The following is a 13785-nucleotide window of genomic DNA, read 5'->3' on the forward strand; positions in this document are numbered from 1 at the left end:
CATCCCATCACCATCTTTACCATCTTAAACCAACTCAACCACCAAAATGGCCACCTCCCAAACCTCACCACCCCGCCCGCCCCCGCCATCCTTCACCCTCACCTACCCCCCCTCCCTCGAATCCTACAACACCCCAGCCTCAACGTGGCTCGTAACGCACAACAAGACCTGGGACGGCCTCGCGACCGCCGCCCTCGTCTTCTCCCCGTCCAACCGCATCCTGCTCCTGCAGCGCGCCGCGCACGACAGCATGCCGAACCTGTGGGAGACGCCCGGCGGCGCCGCGGACCCGGAGGACGCCTCGCTCTTCGCGGCCTGCGCGCGCGAGCTGTGGGAGGAGGCCGGGCTCACGGCGACGCGCATCGTGCGCGTCGTCACCGAGGGCGCGGACCGCGAGCCGGGGAGCGTGTTCACGAACCGCACGGGCAAGATCTTCTTCTGCCGGTTCGCGTTCGAGGTCGAGGTGGAGACCAAGGAGGGCGAGGTAGAAGGCGCGGTGAGGATTGACCCCGAGGAGCACCAGGATTTTGTGTGGGCTACGGAGGAGGAGGTGAGGGCGGGTAGGGTGGGGGATAAGGAGATTCCGGCGACGAATGGGCAGATGATGAGGATTATCTTGGATGGGTTCCGGAGGCGGAGGGAGGAGGTGGCGGAGGCCGTCGAGGGGAGGTGAAGAGCGAGGCGTTCACATGGTGACTCTGTAGCTGGAGAGGATGAGGTTGATGTCTCATGATGGGAAGAGAGGGGCCCGGCATGAATGGATATTATGTCTCCTACAGAATCTGGAAGAATAGATGTATAGAAGGGCCCTCTGAACTCTCGAACTTCCCAATCACCATCGGCAGTGGTTCCTGCAGTCTGAGATAGACATACAAGGCTAAATAAACTAGAATCTGAACGACAGGGGCAATGATAATTCACATGAGAATAACCCGCTCAAAATACTACCCAGAACACGGCCACGTTAAACAAGGACCTCGCTTGCCCTAGTCTACGCGTTTGCGAATCTCTCACAACATGATCGGAAATCCAGGCACCGCAACCCATCCCACCCTCAGTATGCACCATGCTTCACGAGAGCTTCTTCCACGGCCATTCCCGCGCGATACATGTTGATGGCCCTGGACAAGGCCACAATGCTCACAATGCCCAGCACAACAACACCGCCGAGCGGGATGGACCTGATGAGATAGGTAAGTCAGCGCGCGAGTGGGAGGGCATCCCGCCACCACTGTCCGCAACACGCACCGGAAGTTTGTGTCCTCAGCATTGAGCCATTGCTGCACTTCCAAGAAGGCCATTTTGAGACCGGCAGCGAGGCCTCGCATTCCCTTGTTATCAACCTTCTGGGCGGGACACGTTTTGGGCCGTCTTCAACAGAGTTCGGGCACGTTGAGTAGCAAATTTTCAGCAGCGATTGGACGTGAAAGAGGAAAGCGAGGCATCTGTGTCAAGATCAAATATCATGATCAAAACTGGGAACCCTCTCATGGCGACAGCAGCCTTGCGGCGTGTCAGCTGGACACTCCAACACTCCAACAGGAGACGTGGCGGCTGGCACACCCATAAGATGTGCCTCTCAATTCACAGTATATTCCGTCCAGTAGGCACGAGAGAGTCAGCGAGAAGATGTAAGCTGCAGCTGGCCTGATTGGAGCATTCGCAGAGGTGTCAGAGCCTTTGCTGCTGGAGGATGCGGCTCAGTCCAATACTAGCTACCTCCGGAGCAGGGGTGTTAGACAGCAGGAAGGTCATATTTGGAGAGGTAGTCATCCCTCGATGAATTAGCCGCCGGCGCAAATATTCATCGTGGAAAGGAGTCGCGGGCGTTTCCGCTCGAGTTTGCCATCGTCACATTTCGGTGGCTTTGGGAGCGATCTTGGATTCGACGCCATTGCGCAGGATAGATATGAAAATGCAAGTTCTGAGGCTCGCCAGCGGCGTTGCGGCACAATGGTGAGGGGAATTAGCAACGCCGGTTGTTCAGGATGAATGCATGCAAATGCATGCCCCTGGCAGCCCGATTGCAGAATCTTGAAATCGTCGGGAACCTTGGCGGCGGCCCGATTCGGCCCTCTAGGACCAATTTCACTGACGGCTTGGCCGAATGGTCAAGGCGGCGACATTTGGGACTGCTCGAATGCATCCCCGACGCAGGCTGTGGTTTCCGGACATATGCAGGGCAGCATGCCTGACGCCCAAGGGCGCCGCGATGGCCGGAGCGGATACCAAAGACGCCTCTGTCCCAAGATGTTGGGACCGGGTGGCGGCAACAGCGACTTGCATCAAACGGGCCTCCAATCTGTTGGATATTTCCACATCTTTGGCGGTGATGCCGGAGGTCCGTAGGCTCAGGCCTAGGCCACCGAGCAACATCTCTTTGCGCGCTTGACACGGACCGGGCGGACCGGGCGGGCCAGACGGACGATGGCTGGTATCAATCGTCATTTGCGGCTCTGGCGCGATGCAGTTCCTCGCCCTCGCGGTGGACGTCGAAAGCGCGATCGAGGAGTCGACGCCCACAGTCGAGGCCAGCCATCTCGCATGATGGCGCTACTGAGAAGACCGGTAATGCCCGATGTACGGCATAGGCATAGTAGGGCTGTTGGGTGCTCATGCCCAACATCCAGCAAGGCGGCGGACGGCACTTGTCTGCGTTACTAAGGCTTCTAGCGGCAGTGGTTGGCGCGGAGTTATTTGTCGGGATCTTCAGGGAGATCGCTATGGTGGCTGACAGTGACCGATCCGGCTTCTTTGATCCGAGTAGATGGTCGAAGGATGATGACATGAGTGAGGCGGGCGCGATGGAAGGAGACCAGCGGGGGCTTGTGGCTTGCTCAGCGTGTCAGCGAGGAAACAGGCGGGCGGTGAAGACCCAGGGTGCTACTGTAGGAAGGCATTCGTTAGATGGCTGTATCCGTACCAGAGGAATGTTGTGCGGGAGGGGGACGTACAGAGTGGATGCGGCGGGATGGTTGGTGAGGCTGCTCATTGGGCTTCGTCGAGGCTGGCAGGTCGGGGAAAATCCGTGATCGGCGTGGCTTGAGTCTTTCGCGACCGCACCCCGCGGAGGAAGGTGCAGCTGCAGTATCTTGCGTGACTGCAGCAATTGCAAATCTCTGAACGACTCGTGATGTGACTGACGACCTGAAAAAGGAAGAAAAAAAAAGACCCTTGATATCTCCTGACGTCGAAGCCCCATCGGAGGCCCAGTTGCAATGCGAGGGTACTTTCTGCTAGCGTTGAGTTTGTTACTGCGCGACTTCGTTGGCTGATTCGTGATGACTGTCGACAATGTTTTGGACAATTCCAGGGCGCATAATATCATGGCCTTGTTCTCGTAGATTGCGGTGAGCTAGCCTGGGCTCTTGGAGGCCTGGACTTGCTTAGGTGGTCTCCTAAGACGGGCTAGCTGGCCGTTGGTTTTCTTGTTTATTGCCATTGGGCTCGGCTCGTCGTCTGGATTGGGCTGCGGTTGACAATCCGCGGCTGCCAATTGGAGAGCTGCAGCAGACGGCACAACGGAAACAGAAAGGGCGACAGCGTCGGTGGCAGCAGCAGGTAGCATCGTGACTTCTCAAAGTCCAATTCAAGCAGTCGCGTCCCCGTGCCGCCTTCCTACCCGCAGTAACTCGGCTGCAGTGATTGCCCTTTCCAGCACTCGGTACTGAGGCAGGTGCAGCAGGTGCAGCAGCGGTGCACCAACACTGCAGGAGCAGTGCAGATGGTTACGAATCCACGGCTCCATGAAGCCCCACTTTTGAGCTCCTGATGACCTCAGCGGCGTCGATCTTGATCATGGCAGCAGCTCCCCTCCCTCGACTTCCCCACACACTGCAGCTTCCAAGTCCGATCTTTTTTTTGTGAGCAGCCCTTTTTCCCCGTTTGGCCATCTGCTGTGGAATTTCTCTCCTGGGCCCTGGCTACCATGAGTGCTGCGAGTGGTCTCTGTCAGCCAACAACATCCGTTTGCAGTCGTCTTGGGACAATCATCAACAGCCGGCGCAACCGAAACCCTTGGCTAGTCTTTGCGAAAACTTTGCAAAAATAAACGACCTCGATGCATATCCGACGATACAACGGCTTCAAAGAGCTTAACCCCCGGAACTCGGATCTGCGCCTGACGTTTCCTCCGCCAACTACTACCTACCATAGTACTGCGTACAGTACTTCAGACACGGCGGTCGGATCCCCTGCGCGAAATTCTGCTCAGCACTTGGGCCTGTCACGCATCCCAATCCTGCTGTACGGATACAAGATACACTCTTCCATGCAGCCACAGGTTCGCACCTCGACGATGACGCAGCCGTTCCCTGAATCCCAGTCTTGACTTTGGCGTCCATGGACGACGCAGTCGTTGCACAAGCACGCGCCACCAAGTAAGCGCTGCTTGTGCAGTTTACACAGGCACAGCTTGATGGCCAACCATTTCGCATACTGCATAACCGCGCTACTGTTTCTTGTCGACTTGAATTCGCGCTAGAGCCTTGTTTCGAGACTCAGAGACTTGGCCGACTCGCAAGACATTCACCTCCAATCCTTCCTCGATACCAGGAACCCTCTGCCCTGGTTAAGTCGCATCGTACGCGCCCAATGACCACTGGTCTAGTCAACCCTCCGCACGAGGGAGACACGCTTGCGAGACCATGATAGAAATACAGGCAAACTGAACCAAGCTGCCGTCATCACCATCATCAACGCCAGCATTTAAGCTGCTGCTACTGGCGCCGGCCCGCGCTGGTCGCCGCCACGCCTGCTGCCGCGTCCCCACAGCCGGGTGTAAATCTGCCGCCTCGCAACTTGGCAATTGCTTCAACGGTATTCGTTGGCGCGGCCGCGGCTGCAGGGACTCCAGCTAAGAGGTTGTCTATCTCCAAGTACGAGGCATGAACATGGCAATATCGCGAAAGCCTCGATGCATACATTTTGGCGGCTCCAAAACTCAATGTCCATCGTTCGGCCGCGACCGCACCAGGTGGACTGCATTGTTCGGTCGACTGCCGGGATATCCACGTCTTTCTGTGCGGCCCGCCTATCGTTCGCCCTGCCAATACACCGCTCAAACAGCTGGCCGCCTGTTTTTTCTTGACGGCAAGCCTGGGTTCGCCTTGTCAACCACCTGAAAGCGATCTTCAGGCTATGGACAATGTCCCCTACTCTTTTTCGATAGAGTGCTTGTAGAATCGCTTCTTTCATGGCAACAAACCATTCACAGCCCTGAGATGGGATTTGTGTGCTACGAGGTCCCCTGTTGCCAACCCTGGCCATCAGTTTCAATGCGCCTGCTACCAGGCCAACCCTGCCAGCGCGAATTCATCGGTTTGGAACACCAAAGTTGAGATGGCAGAGATTGCGTCTCAATGCGAAGGAAAGGGAGATGGAGAAGCACCATGATGCAAACGGGCGTGCGATATGAAACAAGGCCGTTGGACACCGCACGGCTGGGAGTTTTGGTACAGATGACGGCGAACGATGAGGTTCCAACTGTGGTTTCCAAACTCGCAGCTGCCCAGATTAACCTGGCTAGCACCACGTCGTGTCTCATTCGCCTCCTTCAGACTCAGGTTATTCCACGCGTTCTGAGCTGTCAAGTGTCACACTTTTTTACTGGCTTCGCGGCACGTCCCTCGACATCTTCGCAAGATGACTCGGTCATAGACTTGGCTCTGGAAAAGAGTGCGTCCAGACGTGTGGCTCATGACCCTTTTCCAGCCAATTGGATTGTCGCGGGGAGTCCTCAGGGCATGCAGGGTTTGCCAGGGTCTGGTCTTGGACGCCTTGGAAGTTGTGAGGATTCAGCGAACCACTCAGTGGCATCTCGATGCGCGTGCCTCGTGTGATACTGCAGCCATCGCAAGCAGTGGCGTGAACATCCATATTGCGATGTGGCTCAGCCGATGCGATGCGCGGCTCACAATGGGGCTCGGGCGTCCAGCCTCGGAGGCCTACCTGGAAGCAATATCAAATGTATGTCTATCACCACCGCAACAATCTTTGAGACGAAGTGCTTGCTGTGACAAGTAGCCCGAAAATCATCTCACATCGTCCTTCATTGGCAGACAGAGCTATCGGCACGTATGCCGAAGCTCGGCATCCGGGGAGGCGACGGAAACCACTCCTAACTCATTTAGTGCCAGGCCATGTTGATCCTTCAGAGAAGCACACAACAGAGTTGAGGCTACAGGCAGGTACACTAACTCGGAACAGACACGGCGACGCGGCACATGGGTCATGTTGGCGGCCGCGGCATGATAATGGCAGGCCTGTGCGGAATGTCATCACATCAGAAGCTCTCGACTTGCATTTCAGTCCATATTTCTAGAAGTCGGCAATATCGGCCAGTGGGGGCAAACCGGATAGAGTTGGGTTTCCAACACACTAACAAGAACACAGACGTTGGCAAACTGGCAGGAGTTCCTAATGCCATCGTCCGGCATCTTGGTAACCGCCCCGCGGCATCATCATTGTTTGTTTCGCAGCGGATGACGGGGGCACATCATTGCCCTTTATCGCTGGCGAACACGCCCCTGCGGAGCGGCATCACCCATGGCATCTGCTAGGAAATGCCTGCGACTTTGGCCGGTTCAACGAGCTTATTGTGCCCAACATCCAGGGGAGGCCCCAAACAGGAACAACACGGAGTCCAGGGGAGGCCGGATGAAGCTCTTCCAGAGCACCTCGTACTGGTTACTTTGGTTTTCCGACCTGTCCACGGGAAGCCTCCACGCAAACGCACATCATGGCAGTACGGATACTGAAGCGCTGCAAACACTTGCATGTGCCAACTGACACAGCTTCTGCTGCTTGGCTTGGGCACCAGCCACACTGCCACGAATACGGTCCCACCACGCATCAAGCTAGGCCACTCTCGCCTTGGTGGTTAGCACGGAGGCCCTAGTTGCTTGATACGCAGTCAATAAGACGCCGGCGACATAACCACTGTCAGCGCTTTCCTATTCGCACAGCTAGAGAGGCGGCACAACGAGACAGACACTGCTGCAGGGCGCCAGACACTTGGAATCCGCCCAGCCCAGCCCAGCCGACCGATCCAGCCCAGACTCCATCACCCACACGTCCCTTGGTGGATTGCTTTCTGGTGGAGGAAGGAACTGCACTGGAAATTTGGAGACACCCAGAAAAAAAAAAGGCCATTGCAAAAAGCGCCGGGCAGGGGGTTTACCAAGGCGCTGACTACATCATAGGTCACTGGGTGCAGAGTCACCCAGGGCCGGCATTCTGTTCAGCCCAGCGAGTCTTGACACTGTCCAGCCAGGAAGTTCCCTGGGATCCGGCAACGAAGCCAGTCAGCAATAGTAGCGTCTGGCGTGGTCCTTTTACTGCCGAAACCACACACCTGAACCGACAGAGAGACTGTGAAAGAGACTGGGCGGCATACAGTACAGAGCATGTACGGTTGGCATTCGACTGCCCAGCCGGGACTGGTCTTGGGACTTGGGTGCACTACGTATTGCATCTGTCAACCCATGTTCGTGTCAGTGGCCCGTCAGCAAGCAGCAGTACTTTTACCAGCTACGTCTTCGACCAACGCAGCCGGCAGGAGGGCAGCCCAAATAATTCCAAACGCAAACCTGCTTTGCTCTAACTGTGTTGTTCCGTTCTATCCTATCGGTCTTGGTCGTCGCCTCGGCAGCAATCCCACGCAGCAGCAAAAGAAAAGAAACCGTCAAGGGACGTTGCCTTACGTACTGGCAGTAGCTGCTTTACGTTAAGCCGTACGTACTAAGCCCACCCACCATCAACATCCCATTCCATCTCATCCCGCTGCGTCCGCCATCGTAAGGTATTTCCCATTGCCTGCTGCCCCCTGCGCTACCGAATTCTTTCCCTTCTTCCCCTCATCTTCCAAACAATCCATCCCAAATCCAACCCACACATACCCCCGTCGCCTCGTCTTTTCTTGCGAGAGACGACAAAGGCAGAAGAGGCAGACCGTCCGTTCCGCTGCCCACCAACTGCGGTATCCTACCCTGCCCGAATTGCCTCCTCTTCCGCAGGAAAGAGAACGAGCGCAAATCCCTCGGAAGCTGCACACACAGGGCGTACACCGCACACACCGCACACCACTCACGGCGACCGCGTCGCAGGTGCTGTTCCCCCCGCCCGACATCATCCTTGCAGGGCCTGCTTCGAGTCCGCCAGTCGCAGCAGCCAATCTGCATCTCGCCTGCAGTGCAAGTGCTCGACACACGACTCCAGAGGCCAATTGCCCTGGCCACTCCACGCAGCTCAGTCCGGCAATCACAGCCCGTCGAGGTCGGGATACCGTCGCATCGACAACCTCGCCGTACCTTGCCTTACCGTGAGAAACCCTGTCTCTTTTGGCTTGCCTTGCCTTGAGTAGTGTGCGCTGGTGAGTACTCGGCCCCGCCTCTTCTTCTTCACACAGTCATCACCGTCGCTTCGGCTGGTCTTTTCTGGCCGCCCTGGTCTCGTCTGTACTTTATTCCTTTACAGAGTAACTCTACCTTACCTTACACTATCTTTCTCCACGCTGGCGAACAAGGGCAAATCAAACGGGGTTGTCATCGTCCTACTCCCGCCTCGCCTCGCCTCGCACGCCTCTCTCTCCCACACTTCAGTTCCCCAAAGCACATCGTCGTTGCCCCTCCACCCCTCATTGTTGTCGACATCTTCCCTGTCGCCAACACCTCACTCGTTGATTCACGTCCGTCCTCTGCACATCCACAGCATCTCCATTCTCCACCAGAACCTCCCCGAGACTTCTGCTGGTGCAGGTACATGTGGCGCTGCGCGCGGGGCTCCCATCCTCACTTTACTGAGGCAGTCAGAAGGCAAAACGTGAGACATCGAGCCAACACGGACGGAGCTTGACTGGTCCGGACTTGCCTGCTGCTGCTGTGCTGTTGTTGATGCTCTTGCTTCTTGCTTCTGCTGCCCAGCATCTTCCCCCCTGCGGTATCTTGTCCGACTGGACTGGCCTTTGCTCAAGTGGACTGAAGCCTTCGGATACCTTACTCACAATCTACTTCGCACACACGCGTTACTTTCCCCTCCCCCCTCTGATCTCTCTCTTCCCTCCTCCACGCACCGCCATCCGCACCGCACGCCATTCCTGACTTACCACTCAGAACCCTACTCTCCCGCAGAGCGAGACACTCTCACAACCAGTTGTACCTAGCAACTAGATTTTGCCTTCTCCGCCCAGCAAATCAACTCAACACTAAGCTTCTTGCTTTTTCTTCTCCCGCTCCCATTAGGAGGTCCGAGGGTGGAATGGAATAAGGCCCCCCCGGCTGTCATTGACTGATCTCATGCACGGCGCCTGACTCTGACTCTCTGATCACGTCGGTACGTCCTGCTCTTTTGCAAGTTTCTCATACCTTAGTACGATACGCCTCCCGCTTCCTTTTCTCTGGCTCGTCCCGCCTCGTTCTTCTCCTAGCGCCGTTCCCATCTCGTTGTACCTTGCCTTTCCAGACGGGACCATTTTCTTATGCCCATGCCTGTCTCCCATGTGTTGTGCTCGCACCGCTCAGCGTCCCATCCCATCACCGCACATTACATTATCACGGTCAACCCTGCATCCCTCCTCAAACCCCCATCATCCCTAACTGGCCCCTCGATGCCCGACACTCCTTGACCCGACCTTTACGTCTCCTCTTCCTATGGATACCCTCACTTGCTTTTTGCCAGCGCATAGAACCATCTCATGCACCTAATCTGGCCCTGTTACCCCAGGCACTCTTTTCTCCCTACTGTTCCTGAGCCAATCTTCTCTTACAAGCACAAGTTCAAACTTCAACACCTCCCGTCATCCTTTTTTTATATACCCGGCATTCCACGCCTCTCTGCGGCAGACTGCGTGATAGCGGACTCCCTCTATCACTCGGCCCCTCCGTTCATGAATCTTCCAGCCCACAGCGTCTAACAATGCCGACAATGACAGACTCGGAGCGACCTCGGCGAACGGAAAACTGGATTCCAACATCCACCCGAGGCGGCGTCTACTACTGCCCCAGATACCTACTAGACCCCCCTTCTACACAACAACAACAACAACAATCCCGATTGCCGACGCCGCCTATCCGCGCTCGCCAAGTAAGACCGAGGTCAATACACATCACGTCCTGGCCTTCCGGCTTCGTACCCCACGAACTTCGACCTCAACCGGAGCGCCCCGCCAAGAGGAGGAAGCCTTCAAAACCAGTCTCGCCCACAACAACGGCACTGGGCAAGTCTTCATTCAAGTTCAGCATCAAGCAATTTTTCTCCCTTTCCCAGAAGCAAGTCCCGAGTCGATCAACATCACGCGCATCAACCGCAAACACACTCTCGCGGCCGCCCAGTAGATCAGCAAGCATCCTCAATCGACTTTCGACTTACGGAGAGGTGGACTTGGTAGTTCCGGAGGAGGACACAATGGCACTACGCTCAGCTGCCATGGCCGAGGCCTTGCGGCCCCCTCTGATGAGTGCTGCGTACAACACCCCCGGCCAACGAAGCAGCTTGATGTCGGTCCGCACTGCCAAGAGCAACGTCACGTCAATGGTCACCGAGATCCCCAAGCCGGTCGCACACGGAAGCGGTGTAAGCTGCTCCATTCTCATGGCTGAGCCCAACATTTTCCTTACTGGGTTCGAACACGACGGCCACCGCCATCACTCGCAGGGCGGGACTGCCCTGCTGCGCGGAAAGCTGCAATTGAAGGTGTCCAAGAACGTCAAGATCAAGGGTGTGAGCCTGAAGTTGGTGGGCAAGGCACGAACCGAGTGGCCTGAGGGAATTCCCCCATTGAAAGTCGACCTTTATGAGGAGGAATCATTACGAACCCAGGTTCTAACATTTTTCAACGCTGTGAACGATGGATGGGAAACCGAATATGGAAACCAATGTCAATACGTGCTGAAGAACAGCTCTTCGAATTCTTCTTCAACAAACCTTGCTCCCGGCGGATCGCCTCGCAACTCGATCTCCCCGTCGCTCCTCTCGATACCCCCCAACCGACAAGGTCTCACCGCGAAGGAACTGAAGCGCCTGTCTCTGCAGTCCAACCAGTCGCGCAGTTTCGGAAAGGGCGACAACCCCAATGGCAACCAAGCCAAGGGTTACAAGGTCTTCTACCCCGGTCTCTACGAGTACACCTTCGAGCTTCCAATCGATCACCACCAGCTTGAGACGACCAAGCTGCAATATGGCTCGGTGAAGTGGGAGTTGCAGGCGACCGTCGAGCGCGCCGGTGCGTTTAAGCCTAACCTGCACGGATCCAAGGAGGTTGCCATCGTGCGCGTGCCCGATCAACTCTCGCTCGAAATGACGGAGCCCATCTCCATCAGCAGGCAATGGGAAGATCAGCTTCACTACGACATCATCATATCCGGCAAATCATTCCCAATCGGCACCAAGATCCCGATCGCATTCAAGCTCACACCACTTGCAAAGGTCCAGGTGCATAAGCTCAAGGTCTTTGTCACCGAGTCAATTGAATACTGGACCAACGATCGCCGCGTTACCCGCAAAGATCCCGGCAGGAAGATTCTCCTCCTCGAAAAGACTGCCGGAAAGCCGCTGGACCCTGCATATGCGTCTTCGGATGTCCGCGTTCTGAACGGTGGTGAGCTGACGCCTCGCCAGCGCCGGGAGGCCCGGGAGGCTGCGAGCATGCGTCGCGCTGCCGAGGCGTCGCGTCATGGCGTGATGCCCGACCCCCTGCCGGAGCCTGTCGATAACATTCTGGGCGATTTGGATCTCGGGTTGGAGAGCTACTGGGGTTCTACTGAGATCGAGATGAATGTTCAATTGCCAACGTGTGACACGATGGCAAAGGACAAGACACTGCGCTTGCATCCCGACTGCAGTTGGAAGAATGTCAATGTGTACCACTGGATTAAGGTGAGCCCTAAAACTTTTACTGCTGTGGAGGGCAGCCACTAATTTGAATAGATCGTCATGCGAATCTCTCGCCTTGACCCCGAAGATCCCACCGGTACCAAGCGCCGCCACTTTGAGATCTCAATCGACTCACCCTTCACGGTCCTCAACTGCCGCGCAACGCAAGCCAACACCTCTCTCCCAGAGTACTCTGGTCCGGACAGCTGCCTCGCCCAGAGCCGTCAAACTTCGTGCGGATGCCCCGATGCCGTAACCATCGCCGGACCTCCCGAGGGCTCTCCCAACAACCTCTCAACCGGCGCCCTCACAATCACCGATGCGAACACCGAGCTCCCGGCACCACCTCAGGCCGCCCATCTCCCATCCTCACCAACACCTACGCCCGGAAGCGGGGGCCGCTCTTCACCACCGAACTCCAACACCGTCGTGGTGGATCCTTACGACAATCAAGCCCGTCCAATCCACCTGCTACGCGTGCCCTCATACAACCCACCGGCCTTTGACGCCGAGATCCCTCCTCCCCCGGTCGAGAACCTCACGGCGCAAACTCCTCCGCCTCAGTACGATGTCATCGTCGGCACACCAAGTGTAGATGGTTTGGCCGACTACTTCACCCGCCTGGCAGACTATGGCTACGACGAGCCCGAGGAGGATTCCGATTCAGACGAGGGTCCCGCGCGCATCTCGGAGCGCGGCGGCCGCGTCAACGTCGCTCACCCGCGCACCCCCGGCGGCAGGCGAGCGCCCAGTCGCAGCCTCGAGATCCAGCGCCCTCCGATGCAGCTCGACATGAATGCGCTGCCCACGCTTGCGCGGAACCAGCAACAACAACGACAACAACTCCAGTAAACACGTTTGATATAATACGTAGTAATTGACTAAGAAAAGAGGAGGAATATGTGGAATGCGGGCGAGGGGAAATGGGGGGTTTGGCTATCTGGATTTGAAGCTTGCTTACGCATGATGATTACCATGGATTGAGGAACACAAAATCAACCACACAATCGCATTACCCTGGGTTAACGTCTATCGGTTTTGGTTGGCGCATTCACATACTGGATTCGGGTGGTTTCCCCCCAGCTGTGGGGATTATTTGGATGCTCTACAGATTCAGAGCAATTCCGTTCTTTGGCGTTCTTCTTTATCTATTTGGATATACCTGGACACTCATGTCCCGCTGTTTGAATATTGAAGAAACGAATCTGTATTCAACTGTATGATCTGATTTAGTGCTCGCTTGTACTCTGCCTCGCTGGATCTATCACGATCGGCCACACTTTCAACATGAAGTCATTACATCGACCTAGACATCTCTCATTCTGTTGATGGACTACAGTAGCAGCCGAGGGCATTCCCAACCTCGGCCAAAGAACCAGCTTACGAAGCCCACCAGGCTCGTCTCCCACACAAGTTCGCCACGTCAAACCTTCCCCCGAACCATAGACGACGCCCCGGGCTGTCCCGACCTATCGGTTCAGGTCGAGGTGTTATGGGTGCTGATATCTGACACCATGGAGGGCGAATAAGGGGGATGGAGTGGGCATGATTGAGTTCCTCCAGGGGGGTTGTATGCTGTGTTTTCGCAGGTAGTCACGGCAAGGTAGGGTAGGGAGTGAGGTACTCGGTGGGCGGCGACGGCGACAGAGAGAGAGTTGCTGCGTTAAAGGGGGAACAGGGCTGATTGGTTCGTGACGACAGAAGGCATGGAAAAGTTCTGTGGACGCGGCCTCCTTTTGCACGTGCGGTGGCTACGACCTCTCGCGGGCACGTGGGGAGGGAGTACGGGGTGAACCTTGTTTTGTTCTCTTTCCTCTGAGGGAGCGGTTGGTTGCACGGGGGAGTTTGCCTGGTTTGGGGTGTCATGCCGTGTGCTTTGATATGTTCTTCTCCCCTTCAAGTGTGGTTTCTACAGTT

The 13785-nt window shown here is 56.3% G+C and overlaps 3 protein-coding genes across 3 annotated transcripts; 2 read left to right on the forward strand and 1 right to left on the reverse strand.

The window, feature by feature from the left end:
* Nucleotides 1-46: 46 nt before the first annotated feature.
* COL26b_008915 (uncharacterized protein) lies at nt 47-576 on the forward strand (the record flags this gene model as incomplete). Its single annotated transcript, XM_053181661.1, is given in 2 exon segments — nt 47-550; nt 565-576. 2 exon segments carry the CDS (start codon nt 47-49, stop codon nt 574-576), a joined length of 516 nt encoding a protein of 171 aa, XP_053034419.1.
* Nucleotides 577-1054: 478 nt separating this feature from the next.
* On the reverse strand, nt 1055-1301 carry COL26b_008916 (uncharacterized protein; the record flags this gene model as incomplete). Its single annotated transcript, XM_053181662.1, has 2 exons — nt 1055-1181; nt 1249-1301. The coding sequence occupies 2 exons, from the start codon at nt 1299-1301 to the stop codon at nt 1055-1057; spliced, it is 180 nt and encodes a 59-aa protein (XP_053034420.1).
* A 9100-nt stretch (nt 1302-10401) lies between these two features.
* COL26b_008917 (uncharacterized protein) lies at nt 10402-12720 on the forward strand (the record flags this gene model as incomplete). The annotated part of the gene is made up of 2 exons (XM_053181663.1): nt 10402-11871; nt 11923-12720. 2 exons carry the CDS (start codon nt 10402-10404, stop codon nt 12718-12720), a joined length of 2268 nt encoding a protein of 755 aa, XP_053034421.1.
* Nucleotides 12721-13785: the final 1065 nt, after the last annotated feature.

The sequence above is a fragment of the Colletotrichum chrysophilum genome (genome assembly GCF_026319265.1).
Source record: "Colletotrichum chrysophilum strain AFK26 chromosome Unknown scaffold_81, whole genome shotgun sequence".
NCBI lineage: Eukaryota > Fungi > Ascomycota > Sordariomycetes > Glomerellales > Glomerellaceae > Colletotrichum > Colletotrichum chrysophilum.